General features: G+C 41.6%; 2 protein-coding genes across 5 annotated transcripts in view; both read left to right on the top strand.

Annotated features, from left to right (window-relative positions):
* The first annotated feature begins 949 nt into the window (after nucleotides 1-949).
* LOC143187186 (casein kinase I-like) overlaps nucleotides 950-15,265 on the top strand; it is a 31,091-nt gene continuing 16,775 nt past the window's right edge. For all 4 annotated transcript variants that reach the window (XM_076391259.1, XM_076391254.1, XM_076391266.1 and 1 more), the window contains exons 1-8: nucleotides 950-1,163; nucleotides 1,438-1,548; nucleotides 2,299-2,447; nucleotides 3,263-3,459; nucleotides 3,547-3,749; nucleotides 3,884-4,145; nucleotides 4,596-4,747; nucleotides 13,972-14,065. In XM_076391259.1, coding sequence (XP_076247374.1) covers nucleotides 1,088-1,163; nucleotides 1,438-1,548; nucleotides 2,299-2,447; nucleotides 3,263-3,459; nucleotides 3,547-3,749; nucleotides 3,884-4,145; nucleotides 4,596-4,747; nucleotides 13,972-14,065 — 1,244 coding nt within the window. In that variant the 5' untranslated portion in view covers nucleotides 950-1,087. The remainder of the gene's footprint in view (nucleotides 1,164-1,437; nucleotides 1,549-2,298; nucleotides 2,448-3,262; nucleotides 3,460-3,546; nucleotides 3,750-3,883; nucleotides 4,146-4,595; nucleotides 4,748-13,971; nucleotides 14,066-15,265) is intronic.
* Nucleotides 4,807-6,482, top strand: LOC143188250 (uncharacterized). Its single transcript, XM_076392409.1, has one exon. It carries the CDS (start codon nucleotides 4,807-4,809, stop codon nucleotides 6,358-6,360), a length of 1,554 nt encoding a protein of 517 aa, XP_076248524.1. The 3' UTR covers nucleotides 6,361-6,482.

The following is a 15,265-nucleotide window of genomic DNA, read 5'->3' on the forward strand; positions in this document are numbered from 1 at the left end:
ATTTAACATCATCTGAAGATTTCCTCGCCTCTAATCCAAGCGAGGAAAATCGAAGTTGGTGAATAAATCCTGAATCCAGCTGGCCCTGCGATCCCCATGGATCCCCGTTATCACTCGTAATTTCCCCTCCGTTCACCAGATGCCGCGAAATATTCCAGGCGTGTCGGACTCGCTCCTTGGTCCTTCTCGTCGTGCCTGTTCGTGTTCAGTCGTCGACAGTCGTCGATCGTCGCGGTGGTCGGGAGTGGTGTCTCGCTGCTCGCACGCTCGCTCGCTCGCGGAACGGTACTCGGTCGAGTAACGGCGTCGTAGAAAGTGAACGAAAGTGATAGCAGTGTTATGATAAATCCGAAGGTTCCCCCGTCGATCCATCGATCGTTATTCCCCTCCTCGGCAGGGTCGGCCTAAAACGCGTCGCGACGCGTCTCGGAGAGAAGACAGCATCGAGGGGCTTAGGAAGCAGTGGACGGCCATAACTGTGCCTGGCATTCGGTCCTCGTCGCGCATCGAGTTCGCGAGGGGGCAGATGCCCTTACGCGGTTCGCGCTCCCATTGGCGGGTACTTGGCGCTGCTCCGTCCGGATCCGGCCCCGTTCGCCGCGGCTCGCTCTGGGGCTCGCTCTCGGGCTCGGTAGACCCGCGGGACACGAGTAGTTGTCACACAAGGACGAGCGGTCAGCCGCCCCCCGTGGGGGGCTCTTTCGGTGGTCATAGTCTCCTGGTGGTAGCTCCCCGTCTGGCAGCAACAGCGGCGCAGCCAGCGCAGCCAGCGCCGTCAACAATAACGGCGAGAGCGACAGCAGCGACAGCAGCGCCAGCAGCGCCATCAGCAGCGCGGCCGCCATCGCAGCGAGACGAACCAGCAGCGATTCCTTCTTCGAGGAGAGACAGAGGAAATGCCCGTAGGTCCGCGAACGGCGACGCGTACGAAAATGGAGGCCTCGTCCAGTTTCTAACACGGCGGCCAGGTCTCGTTTAAACGCGCACCACCAACGGAGCCCTCGGAGCGCGACGAGGACTCGGCTGCCGTAAAAGTCGTCTTTTCCTTTGCCCCGTGCCACTTTTCTTCGCGAGGCCCGCGAGGAGGATGGAGCTGCGCGTTGGTAATAAGTACCGGCTCGGACGGAAAATCGGGAGCGGATCGTTCGGCGACATTTACCTAGGTAACGACCATTTTTTCCGATACTTCCTTTTCGACGTTTACCTTTTACTTCTGCCCTCTTCTCCTCCGCTCCTCCCCTCTCCACTCTCTTTGCTTATCCACCCACCTACCCATACACAGCAAACGGTTACATATTTGCCCTACGGCACGCATGAACGCGCCAACTCCCTCGTGCACATGCACACTTCATTTTTTTTCCTTTCCTCCAAGTTTCTCGATTCTCACTCTGTTTCTTTTGCTTCGAAACCTCATGGCCCTTTTTCTCCTGTCCTCAGGTACCAACATCTCCACCGGCGAGGAAGTCGCCATCAAGCTAGAATGCATAAAAACGCGGCACCCGCAGTTGCATATAGAGTCGAAGTTCTACAAAATGATGCAGGGAGGCGGTGAGTGAAGTTTCGTTTAACTTGCGTTTCAGTTGCGTTTCAGTTGCGTTTGTGCTTGAGAGTGTGAGCGATTGAAGTTTTTCGAGACTTTCCGACGGCCGAGAACTGTCAGAATTTTGTGTTTGTTTGTTGTACAGCTGGCTGAGGCCTGGCCACTGAACCTTCTCTTATTCTCTTTCTCTGTCTTCTTGCCTCTCCCCTCTCTTGCTCTCTCCCTGCTCTGCCTCTCCCCTTCTCTTTCCTTGTATAACTCCTTTCTTCCCCTCCTTAGAGTGTGCTCTTTGTGACAATATTATGCGTAAAATTTACTGGTTCAACAATGGCATGTTTATGCTTTGGCCTCCTCACTTTAATAATTTAGGTCTTTGCTACTTCTTGTTCTCTAATTTTAACAGTTTATACATTTCAAATGAAACGCACAATTTTGTTGCACGGGTTGAGTTCAGTGTTTACATTGGTTCTATTTATTCCTTTGTTACTTAATAGAGTCAAGGTCTTTGCTGTAGATACCTTGTCATTTTATCTGCAACATGCAAATTATGATGTTTTGTAGGACGTGTTCTGATGCTTTTTTATGCGTGTGTTCTTTTTTTAGTCCAGTAAACATTTTTTTTAAACATTATTATTAAGCTAAATAAAAAAAGTGGCAGTGATATTGTCATTTTTAGTTTTATTATAGAAATGTCTAGTTTCAGTGAATTTTCAATATTTTATTTGTAAATGGTAACGTAATTTGTTGTAACTTTTCAGTTGGTATACCTACTATAAAATGGTGTGGCTCAGAAGGTGACTATAATGTAATGGTAATGGAGCTACTTGGTCCATCTTTAGAGGATCTCTTCAATTTCTGTTCACGAAGATTTTCTTTAAAAACAGTTTTGCTTCTCGCCGATCAACTGGTAAATAATAATTTTTATTGAAATACAATTCTATTTATTGTAATTGTAGCATGTCTGTTCAATTTTTTTAAGTAATCTTTTTGTCATTCAAATATTATCTCTTGTAATCATTTGATAAGTTATCATTGTACATATCTGCTGTATACATAGAGTAACTTTGTTTAATCTTGAGCTATAGTTTGCCTTGTTAACTAAATAATAAATGTTTCTTATATTTAAATAACTATACAGTAAGTTATCTGAATGTTTTCCAAATTAATGATAGAGCATTGAAGTTTTAGAAAGAGTGCTTATTTAGTATGCAGTTGTCCTTGAAATCTGTTGCTATATGTGTTAATAAGAGTTGTACAAATTTATCCTTTAATCAAGAATAAGAGTTTGAGTGTGTAACTTCATCTCATTGTTTTCTTGGGATCTTTTATTCTTTTCGTGTTTCTGTAATATCATTGTAAGCACAAAGCTTACATTGTGCTGTTCAAAGTTCATGTTGTGATTGTGTGTTAGTATTTATTATTCTGGTTTCTGTTGGTGAAATAAATTACAATATGAGTAACATGCTTATCAGCCAACGACCGTGTTGACTGATAATAAGGCTTTACAATCTCAATAAAAACAGTGTTCTAAAAGGAATTAAAGCTAGTGCATAAAGCTCTGGTTGTAAGCAAAATGCATTAAGCAAGGAACTATTTTGGTATTGGTCTAAATACAGAACAAGCGTGGAGTTTCTTAGTAAACAATTTCAATGATCTAATAAATCTTCAAGTTCTGTGTTATAATAAACAAATTAATATTTCTTTGCACTCTCCTTCCCACAGATATGTAGAACAGATTATATTCATAGCCGCAACTTTATTCATCGAGACATCAAGCCGGATAATTTTCTGATGGGACTAGGAAAGAAAGGAAATCTCGTGTATATTATAGACTTCGGGTTGGCTAAGAAGTATCGCGATGGTCGTACTCACAAGCACATACCCTATCGAGAGAACAAGAATCTAACAGGAACAGCCAGGTTTGTCGATTAATCTACTGCATTTCCTCGAATACTGCTGTTTTGTTTACATATCCCTGACGAAACATCTCATGTTCACATAAACAGATACGCGAGCATTAATACACATCTGGGAATTGAGCAATCACGGCGAGATGACCTTGAATCCCTAGGATACGTTCTCATGTACTTCAACAGAGGTAGCTTACCCTGGCAAGGCTTGAAAGCAGCGACTAAGAGACAAAAGTATGAACGTATCTCCGAGAAGAAAATGTCCACACCCGTCGAAGAACTGTGCAAGGGTTATCCTGGTAAATATCTTTACAATTAATATGAATATTAATCCTTACCCTGTAAACGATTTTTCGGTTCTCTTGGAGTACGGGTTAAAATAGTCGTCATCCCAGTGTTTCACAATTCAATTGAAAATTTTCTGTTATTGCAGTAGAGTTCGCGTCGTATCTAAGGTATTGTCGAGCGCTACGTTTCGAGGAGAGGCCGGATTACTCATATCTGCGACAATTATTCCGGACGCTGTTCCACGGACAAGGCTTCACGTACGACTATGTCTTCGACTGGAATATGTTGAAGTTCGGTAACGTCAGGCAACCGACGTTACCCTCGACGCAGCAGGCACCTATGCACTCGCAGCAGACGAACGCGGCGCTACCGTCTGGGACCAATAACGATCAGGAACATCGATCAAGGTTGGTGTTCGGTCTGAATTAAGCAGGACATCCGTGGAAACAGCTAGCGCACGAAATCAGACGTGAAAATGTTTGCGATAGCGCGTGTCTCCACCATACCGTCCTTTCATGTGTATAAATAGCATGGTCATTTCATTACCCAGTACGTTCTATTCTCGGCGGCTGGGTCAATGAATCGGGAAACGTACGCGTTTAACAACAGGATAAATCAAATACAATCCCTTTCTTTGGAGCCTTCATATTTTTCTTGGAGGACCTTGGACAGTTCTTTAGACTAGGAGAGAGGGAAAAAGTCAAAGTTATAATGTAGAAAGCTTCTAGTAGTTGAAGGATCATTTGATAGGTTGACAAGACTCCCTAAAACTAACTCCCTAGTAGTAAATTGGAACCAAATTTCAATTATTCAATGTAGTCAAGTATTCAGTATCTTAAAACTAATTTTCCTTACAGGCCCTACGCAAGGCAGTGTCTAGCGAACGCGTCAGTGGCAACAGTGGGCCCGACGGTAGGAACTACCTCAAATCTGAGAAGCATGCGGCAGAAACGCGAGGCGATGGACGCTCTCCGCGACCAGGACAATCAGGACAAGAGCGATCTCCAAGGTAAAATCCAGTTCTACCAAAAATTATGTTTTACCCAGCAGCCTATAACCGAGCATAGAATGCGACTGTTAGTCGGCCACACGCAAGCTGGCGACCTCGAGACGCCACGCGCGAATCCCTGTCAGTTTAGCACGTTCAAATCGTCGCCGTCTGGTCGAGCAGCGGCCGACGTAGCGTCCCTAGACCTAACAGGTCTAAACCTAGGGCATCGGGACACGGTGGCGGCTAACCGTGCCACCGAGCTCAACTCTAGCACCTCTCGCGACTATTATCAGCCGATGAATAGGCTTAGAGAGAGGAGCCCGAACGCGTCGTCTCGTCAGCTAGATAAGCAGAGTTATTTTTTTCATGGGCATAAAACTGAGAAAGACATAGATCGCGAGGCGGTGTTGTTCGATTGCAACACTCCCGATGAGATCAAGTTCGATTATACGGTCGACGATGTCGCGGCTTCCGTTGGCTCAATGAATTGCTTCGGCGGCGGCGAGAAGGAAAAGAGCGCTGACCACGAGGAGAAGAAGCAGAAAAGCTCTGCTTTGGGCAGTCGTCGACTCGCTGGCCACGATTCTCGTCGTGACTCGGGAAACGTGGAGTTTCTTGAGAAGGAAGGGGAGATCTTCAAGAAGAGCAGCAATGAATTATTGCAAGAGACGTCCACCAAAAAGAAGAGAAATTTTTCTTTTAATAATAAGGAGAAGACTCACAGAAGCTTGGAGTCTTTGGAGAGAAGCGTAGATCTGTCTGTGGTGGATTGTAAGAGCTTGGTCTTGTTAGATGATCAGCCGAAAACGTTCTTCTATGGGAGACAGAAGACCCTGGACTTTTCCCAGAAGTCGAAGAAGTCCATGGACTCCTCCGCGAACAAGGCACGGAAGCGGCCAAACTTCTTCCAACGTGTACGCAGGAGGTGGCATTTTTTACTCAAGCAGCGAAGGATCAGAAGACGGAATAAATACGAGAGGCCTCAGAGCGCTCAGGAGAAGTGCGAGTATTTTTTACAGAAGTACCAGAAAAACGATTTTTTTGAGCGCATTCCGAGCCTTCCTCGTTCTTCCACTGTTTCGGAGCTCCGTTTTTTCTATGTGTCTCAGTTTTTTCGCCATGAGAGCAAAGATTCGAAGAGTCAGAAAGAGGTCACAGCTCAACTGGAAGATAGTACGTTTCGTGTGAAGGCCGAGGAGAACAAGTCTTCCAGTGCTTCGGAGAAGCAGGAGCAACCAGTTGCTCCAGCCAGCGACTCTCACTCGGAAAATACTCCAACTAACGTGGAATCGACTGATAAGAAGCTATTGGAGACTGTCACGAGCGTCACCACGCAAGAGTCTGCGAGTTGCAATAAAGAGAGTGTAGAGATTGGATATTCCATCAGCCAGCTTAGCAAGCTGTGCTTGCAGAACTTGCAAAACGTGAACCGTACCGACGCGCTACACCCTCAGGAAGTAGCTAACACTGATAAAAAGGAGCAATTCATGGAGTGGATAGTCAGAACTGATTTAGACACCTTGAGCTACTGTACCAACTCGAGCGATTCTTTGGGCAACGGCAAGCTGCAGGGTAACCTTGACATTCTAAAGGGTATCCTGCTCGACATCTTCCTCTGTACTTGTATTTAAGTCTTTCACGCGTATTTTCGTTTATATTTATAGAGAGCAAGTTTTTTGTACCACTGATAGTTGTTCTTTGTATGTTGTTACGTCCAGAACTTTTCGTTTTCTTGATTGTCGAAGAATTATTTATTATGCTTTCTGGTGTGGCCTAATTGTAGTTTTGGAGAAGAGATTTAGAAGCTATGACTGAAAATCTCTAAAAATTCTTTGGAATTTTGTTGAATTTAGGTTTCTTTGGGAAGATTCATGAATGGCTATTTTTGTAATATTAAGTGGGATCTGTCTTATGATGGGACTTTGTAGAATTAGAAGCATAGTGAACTGAGATGAGGCGGAAGGATTGCAGTGAACTAATTGTTAAACTACTGACTATTTTGTGTTATTGTTGGAGCTTTGAATTTTGAGTTTGCTAAAAAATAGCACCGAGGTTTTATTAATGATTCTGAGTGGTAAAGTGTAAAATTTCTTTCTATAAAAATCATTATATGGAAATGGACCACAATTTTCTCATTAAAAGAAACAAGAATAATAAGATCCACAGCACAAAATATGCTGGATTCTTCTTCTAATTTACTTCATGACTGTGAAAATGTAAATAGAGGTTCTATTGTATCTCTGTACCACAAAGTTCTTTCCTGTTTCCCCTATTACTACAATTTCATTGCAATTCTTCCATGAAGTACACAGCCACTGGCATATCAACATACATTTCCGCCCAGGATTTCAGTGTTCAACCACTCGAAGCATAGCTCATGGAAAGGGTGATTCCCCTAGCGAACGAGACCACGCGTTTCGCACGCGTATTTTCATACAATCGTGTTACGCAACAGTACCAAATACCAGGCGTCCCTGCGTTTCGTAGCGAAACATCTCGGACCTTGAAGTGCAGAAAAGGAAACGGGTTGCCTTAGAATATAAACACGCACAGATTGCTGAAGAACGAACGATCGAGCTAGATCGAATCGTGCACACGTCCATATGATCCTCTCAGGAGACAAACTGATCGACTCTAATTTCTTTCCATATTCCATTTTTGTCGTCAAAGTATGTGACTGATAGTCAACTTTCCATAAACTTCACATAAACTCGGAATAATTCATTACAAAACCTACCACATTTTCCTAAAAATCACGATTTGTTCTGACTGAAGAATTTAGTATCTTAGGAACAAGACCAGTCATCTCTTAAATTAAACAATTCACTGTAATATTATAAATCACATTGATTCTTCGTTTCTAGCTGAATTTGATTTTAAAATACATTCCTTTGCTTTCTGTTCTACAGAGTCGATCAGTTTGGCATCTGAGAGTCTCATGTAACGCCTAAGTTAGACACTTTCCTCTAACTATACGCATTTATCCGCCTCTCTATATATAATACGCATATATAAGCGTACGTATGCGCCTGCACTCGTCCCGACGTGCACGTGCATACACGTTGACAAATATATTACACTTTGTATGCTACGGCCGCGCTGATGTATCGTGGCCGAGAGCTGGAGATGTCCGAGACACGCGATAAGAGTCGTTTTATTAAGCTGGATGTATTATTCGATAAGGGAAAGTTGAGTTGCTCGAAAGCTGTTCGACTATCGAGAACACTTCGAGTGTACCGTCGCATATACCAAACCACAGTAACCAACGTATGTTAAGGAACCTATCAGTGTATATAGGAATTGAGTAAGAAAGACATGTGGCGATTTGGTTGATATTAATGGACGATTTCGTGATCAATGGCGATGGTGCGTGAAGTCCAGACCTAAAGCTATGTCTTCATTGAAGTAACAGGGAGAGAAGGATCCTGTTTTTTCTTGCTGTATGTTTTAAAATGCTTTCAACAATCACTGATTCATGGAAAGATTTTGTTGACATTGTAGGAATATTTGAGTTTTTAGTTTTTTATTTGGCAAAAACGTGCAGAAGCACTTGGCAACAAGTGGCGACTTTCTTAAGATATAAATGGGGAACAGTAATAGAAAGCTTCTTGTTGCTTCGATGGAGATATGGCTTAAGTTAAGGGTGTCCACTTGAGAGTAGGATTATCTGGAATTGCTCTTGGGAGTCAGATTTACTAATTTATATAGTATTGCCTAGTCTCAAGTGAACATGAACTTCAACCCTTATCATACCAGAGTAGGGTCATTCAGAGTTTGAATGCAGATTCCCAAGAATTGAAGTTCATAAAATTGAAACAGATACGTAAAGAGGCTTTACATTTTATACTTGGTGAATTAATATCAGACTTTCTGAGTGGCTCTGCCTCGGTATATCAAGATTTAACGAGCGACTATAAAAGAGTGTGAACGAGCACAAACCAGCACTTGGTTTGTCTTCACAAATCAAAGAGATCCATTAGCATTCGTCTTATCTCGGCTCGCTGGTGCTCGTTCAATCTCCCTCGTTATCTCTGGAGTCGGTCACTCTTCTCTGTCCACGGGGAAGCACCTGTCGCACAAATCACGCGCGTTCCCCCCTAATTTTTGATACTCGCGATTATTGAATAGGAAATGAGATATTTTTTTAATCATGCACAGAGGACACTTTTTACCGCTCTCGCCTTGACGCGGCGTTCGACTTTGTTTTACTTAATTTTCTCGGTAGAATTAGAAGGGATAAGGGACTATTGATCGCGAGCTGTTTAAACGATCGTTCAGCGAAGCCAGCTCGTCGCAGACCGGAAGCGTTCCGCCTCGACGACACGGCGAAAGTCCCGCGGCGCTGGTCGATGAAGTGATAAAAAATTGAGTGAAACTTACACGAGAGTTCCTCCTATATTTTTTTGCTGTCTTTTCGAGTACTGCAATAGCGTCTCGCGAGAACCAAGAACTGATATATACGTATATATTCGTCAGACTGATTTTTATATCGCAATTACTGAGGAAATTACTAAGCAAGCATTTTTATACGGAACTGTAATTCGTTCTGTTTTTTATCTCCTTTTATTCTTCTCTTTTCGATTATATAAGTTATACGAATTTCGTTCATTTTGTTATCTTTTCGAGTCCCTTTTTTTAAGCGATGTGATTCAAGGACGCGTTCATTCAATCAAGTCATGTTCACTTCATTTTTACCAATACGTTCGCACGTTGAATCGTCAAGCAAGCCGTTCACTCTCTCAGAATACAAAGAAGATTCGTTTTTTGTCGCGAGTTTAGGCAAATTTCGTGGGAAAGTATGTGCTAGGGAATGAGAACGGCTGGTATCAACTTTCGAGGCGACACCGGAAGTTGAAGCTGAAGGTCGAGTTCCGTCGCACATGGAGTGATTCTTAATTTTATGTCGATAGTGAAGGGTGCATCAGGATCCAAGAAACTACAGGAAACACTCAGTAGATCATAAAACCAGGAATACAATATCTTAAGAAAAGAATTACTTACAGTCGAGATGAAATTAAATTACAGATGAAGTATTTATTTGAATTTTTATTCAAGTAGATATGATAATTTACCTTTTGTGGACTATTTAATTATTTCAAAGAGTAATCAAGCAAAGAGTTAATAAAATAGTGACAGACTAATTTTTTCAGATCTTAAATTTTGAATCATTTTTTCTCTTCGTCTATGCCCTAGATTCACTCTTTCCCAGCCATCATATTTTGCAATTAAGAATCACTCTGTACCGCCGTTTCCTCAATAGCCCACAATGAGCAGTTTCGACCTAATTTTTCTAGCGATCGAGACTTAGTTCTCTAAGGTATCGTTTTTTTCACGAACGCACCGATGGAAGCTCGAAACGCACAGAAGTCGTTTGTCATCGACTCGACTGTCACCGGAGCCAGGGTGTTCGTGTTTGTTGCTTCGCGAATGCTATGAAATCGCCATTGTCTTACTCTTGAATGCAGCGAGTCTCTAGAACTCTGTTTCGCCGAGAGAAATGACGGCTAATCGATATCATTCTTGGACTTTAAATAACACCACGGTTCAAAATGGCATTCTACAGGTGGTCCAAAATCTGCTGGCCCTAGAGACTCCCCTGTCTCCATTTCTAAACAATTCTATCCATCTTCGTGCTATATTATAGTAAAATGGGAACGAAAGAGGGTCTCCAGCTTTCAAACTAAAGATTTGGTATCTAGAAATTGGAAATTTTCTAAATTACAGATATCTAAGTTTCTATAAAGATCTGAGGAATATTTTCAGACAGGTTCATACCTCGTAGGACCCTTGACCCATCTGATTTTGGACCAGCTGTAGACGAAGCTGAAGCACGAACCTCAGAGCTCATTTCACTCGCATCATGAGCAATAGTTAGCTAGCTTTACGAGATAACACTGTCATTATTCGTTTTTATTTAATCGTTGACGGTTTCGATTATTTCGCCGCGATACTTATCGTACATTGTAATTATCCCCCAGCGCTTTATCGTCGATTCACTCGCTCAACAAAATCCCTAGCCGCGGTTTCTTCGACACCATCGACTGTCATTGGTCATTCGCTAGGGTATCTCATTCCATCGGTTATAAATCAGTATTATATTAATTTCTCTAGGAAAAAAAGAAAAGACTAAAATTGTGTTAGCTCCGTGACAGTGGACGAGTCGAAGGAAGCTCAAAAATAAAATTCCGCGGCTGCGAGCGTGTGTCAACTCTTTTGAGGTAGGATCAAACGAGGAAAGGCCGATTTATTGTTCGATGGTCATGATAGAGAGTTTGAGCCTCATAGAGTTGAGCGTTTGATTCCAGGGATTCTAGTGCGATGGAAGAAGCAAGGGTCATTTAAAAGCGAGAGAATTTATAATTTAAGAGGGCAGATCTTTCGATTATGAATAATATCCAGGGTTGCATTTACATTTTTGGCGGCCCTAGGTGCAGTACTGTTATGAGGTCTCAGAAGAATGAACTTGTTTAATCTTCCGTTAATCTTCAGTTAAGTTTTGAACTGCAACCCCATAAAAAATGAGGTCCCAGTTTGCGCCTAAATTGCCTCATATTAAATGCGGCCTTGATATTAATCTCTCATCCAAGGATTGTTGCAAAAATCAAACGAATCCAATGTTGAAAGCACTTTCATAAGACGAAAGAAGATATTGTTTAATTTTTGCAAGAAACCCCATCGATTCGCATTGTTCCTCGCGAACACAATGGCTCGTCACACGTAGAAGCCTCTCACGTATCTTTTGTCCGCGGAGAACGAACGAGTCCTCGGCGACCGAAGAATCGTGGCCAACCTCCGTTCACGGCGATTTCGATCGCGACGAACAGAAGCTCCTCGAGACCCAGAAAGGTTACCAAAGCTTAGATAGAAACGATAAAGCATAGTTTTCTACTTTTTCTACCCGCGAATCGCCAACTTCTCCAGGGCTTCTTTCGTCGCTGAATTAATTCTCAGTTCGGCAGCTTCTTCCGAAACGCTGGGTCCTTGCAACTAACGTCGTTACTCCCTTAATTCGCGCATTTCTCCTCCGCACACTCTGTTTTTTCTCTCCGCCCAGAGAGTCTTCGCGCATCTATTTGTAATCATCCTGTTTTTTATTGATAGTGACGATGGTGATGATGATGATGAAGAGAAAGTAGCAAATAAATGTTTTTCCATTCAAGGACTGGTCTCTTTATTTATTTCACCACACGACATTGTCGATTATCCTTGTCAAAATTTGTTTTCTCACTTGGCTTGAATGGAAAAACCAAAATCGTGCGACGCGCCACTTAGAAGGGCGATCAATTTCAAATTCGCCGCGTTACTCTTTTTCAATTCGCATCATCGGTCTTCACGAAGGCGCGTCGCTCTTTTTGCGGCTTTTTCGAGTCTTCGAATCGTAGCTTTTTTTGGATCATTTGGTTTTTTTTGTACACGTCGACAACTTTTTCCATTTCAATTGCCAAGCGTGAAAGATGTCGTCCATCGTTCCTGCGCCGTCGCTAGATTGATGACTGATTGTATTAGGTCATACCTATACGTGTATTAGGTTTTCTGTTTTGTATTTTAATTCAAAAAATTGAGAATTCTTCGAAAAGGAGTCTCAAAAATTATCTCATACAAATTGGCATTTATTTTTTATGCATCAGTCTCGCGACGATTTCCTGTAAAAGAACTCGATCCTCGAGGTCTATCAATGTTCTATTTTGCAGTTCAGTTTATCGATCTTCATCTGGTGATGTGAGTTTTAATTATCAGTATTTACGAGGGGGTGTCAATCAGACATTTATATCATTATTTTGGTATTTTTGTCTTATCGTATTTAAAGTGGAGAGAGTATTCATAGTTACCTTTTGTGGAGTCAGTTTCATGTGATGTCCCCAGTTGAAGATCGATAATCAATATTGAAAACTCAAGGAGCTCATCGAATGGCATCAAGAGACATCGAGCCTGAACGTCGATCTTCCATTAATCGTTCGATTAGTTAAGGAACAAGCAATTTAAAAAGAAGAAGCATATTGAATCAGTACTCTCTTTAATTGAGCCACTCATTTGCCAAATTAATTAACTATAAAAAATAAGTCTGAAAATTTAAAAAAATTAAGAAACTGGAGTTAGTCATTTTGGTCTGTGAATGGCTCACTTCAAAATATTCGATATCTATTGTAAACTAGCGTATTAACTCGTTGACTGCCATTCCACCCACATACAGATGACAATTTTTACATCACCTGAAAAGAACGCTGTAGAATAAATCAAAAAATGAATGAAAAATACTTTTTTCTTCAAGCTGAAGTCACTACTGTAGTGATAGAATTTTTCCTGAATTTAATATGGTAGTCAAAGTGTTAATTTATTCTTAAATCGCGATGATTCCTCGAAGAACGCTCGACCCCTAATGACTGAAAGAGATTCGGCTGAACGTGGGTCGCGTACGGTGGGTATATGACTCTTAACATACGTACTGTGGTCATTTAAGACGTGTGCTTTTGTAATGCGAGTGCTGTCCTATGCTTTCGACACTCTGTGTTCTCCTGTTTCCTTTTTTCTCATTCGAGCTACTGCACGACTCTTCTGGTAATCAGAGGCGAGACTCACATCATAGTGGAACCTCCAGACACCACCAAAAATATAATACGTGTAATATGATTATTTTAACTAATTTTTCATCTATTAAACAAGAAAGATGCTAAAGTATTGCTCCCTGCAAAAAAAAATGAAGATTGATAAGTATAGTTTTTGTTATGGGCTCCCAAAATTCTATCAATTCTTCTTATAATACTGTATACAGTATTTCCTCGATATAGCCTTATTGTTCTATTCCCTATAGACTGAAATTCTTTAAAGTGAAGGAGTTTTTTTATAAGATGAAATGGGATGCAATGAGCATGAGCTGACTTTAAAGACCAGAACCTATATCGAGGAAATACTGTAGATACTAATATTAGATAAATTCTATTAAAACCAAGGTTCTATCAACTGTTCCCCTGCAAATCAGAATTCAGACATGGGCAAGTCTATCCACTGATCAACGCTGAACAAGACAGTCTCAGACGTGCAAGAATCGATGATCAATTTTTTTTTTTCTTTGTATATGTAATTAATGCCTCAATATTTGCCCTATGTTTGTTTTGTTCAACTGTTCTGTTTAGTCCTTGCCCAGCTCTGACAGGGGTCACAAGTCGATCCTTAATCGCGTAGTGAAGTAGTTGTTCATTTTCGCGGTATTGATGCATTGTTTGTTTTCTGCTGGTCTCTTTCAGCGTCGGGCGCGGTCGGCCAAGAACGAAGGGTCAGTATGAGGTTACACCGTAGGGATGCGGCTGCCGCTGCAGGGGAAATGCAGCCCAAGTCCAAGTGAGTTTCTATATTGCATCAAACCTCGTCACAAACACAGAAAGCACCTACAGTGAGTTAAACAAGTATTTGCATAGCCAGTTTTCCTACGACACCATTCCAATAGGAAAATATAATAGTATATTTAGTAATAGAGAGTATTTCTTTCAATAATTAGAATGAAAATTAACTTTATTTTCTATGTGACTTAATACAATTTGTCTCTGATGTCTAGAAACGCTATTTTCTGTATAACATGATTATTCGAAAACTGATGACGCAAATACTCTTGACTCACTGTAGGTCTGACTCGCTCTGCTCTAGCATCTACCAAGGTGTGGTCTCTCGCTGTGCTCTGCGCTAGGAAGCAGCTTCGTAGGCGTCAAGGCCACGCTCCTTCCTCCACTACTTCTGGACCCGCAGGTGTCATTTTCACCTGGCTCTTGAAATTGATAATTCCTGCGATAGTGAAAATGAATTGCTTCCTGTAAAAGTCTCTTGCCGTTCTTTTCTCTCCTTTTTCTTTCTGTCGAACTTGCGTAAGAGAGGAGAAAGTTATACTATGTTATTAGAAAAAATGAAGATAGTTGAGAAAGTGTGATGCCATCAATGCTGGCAGGAAAGTGGAGCGTGGTAACAAGTGGCAGAGGGGAGAAGCCTATTGAGCTGCTTTCTAGTGGTATTTTATTAACTTCAATTTTAATTATTTCAATTTTAATTTATTAACGTTCGACGTTGTATGGGAGCTTTTAGATTAATACACTTTTAATGGGAGTCACACAGAGTAGATCTTTTTTTAACGTTTTGCACTCGACTTTGCATCGTTTGTATCGTATTTTTATCAAGTACTGCAGTTCTTTCATTCTAATCAGTCTATAGATATATTTCACGATTTTTTAATCGATTCAAACGATGCAATATTCAATTCTTCTTGCACTCGAGTATACAGGGTTCATATCAAAGTCTCAGCAAGCTTTTGTCTTCGTTTTCACTCTGGTTTGACGTAGAGCTCCCTTGACAGTATCAGCGATAAGTTTGCACAAATTGAGCTGGTTACACTTGGTGCTGTCATTAGAGATTGCATGGAACATCGCACATTAGCAGCAGACACTGAATTACCAGTCAATTCACGAGATATCTTTATCAGTAGCAAAGTCAATCGCGTCATTCATTTCTTTCATTCTTACTTCTTTTTTTGCAAAACAAATTTTTTTCCATTTT

Source organism: Calliopsis andreniformis, chromosome 2, assembly GCF_051401765.1.
Source record: "Calliopsis andreniformis isolate RMS-2024a chromosome 2, iyCalAndr_principal, whole genome shotgun sequence".
Classification (NCBI taxonomy): Eukaryota; Metazoa; Arthropoda; class Insecta; order Hymenoptera; family Andrenidae; genus Calliopsis; species Calliopsis andreniformis.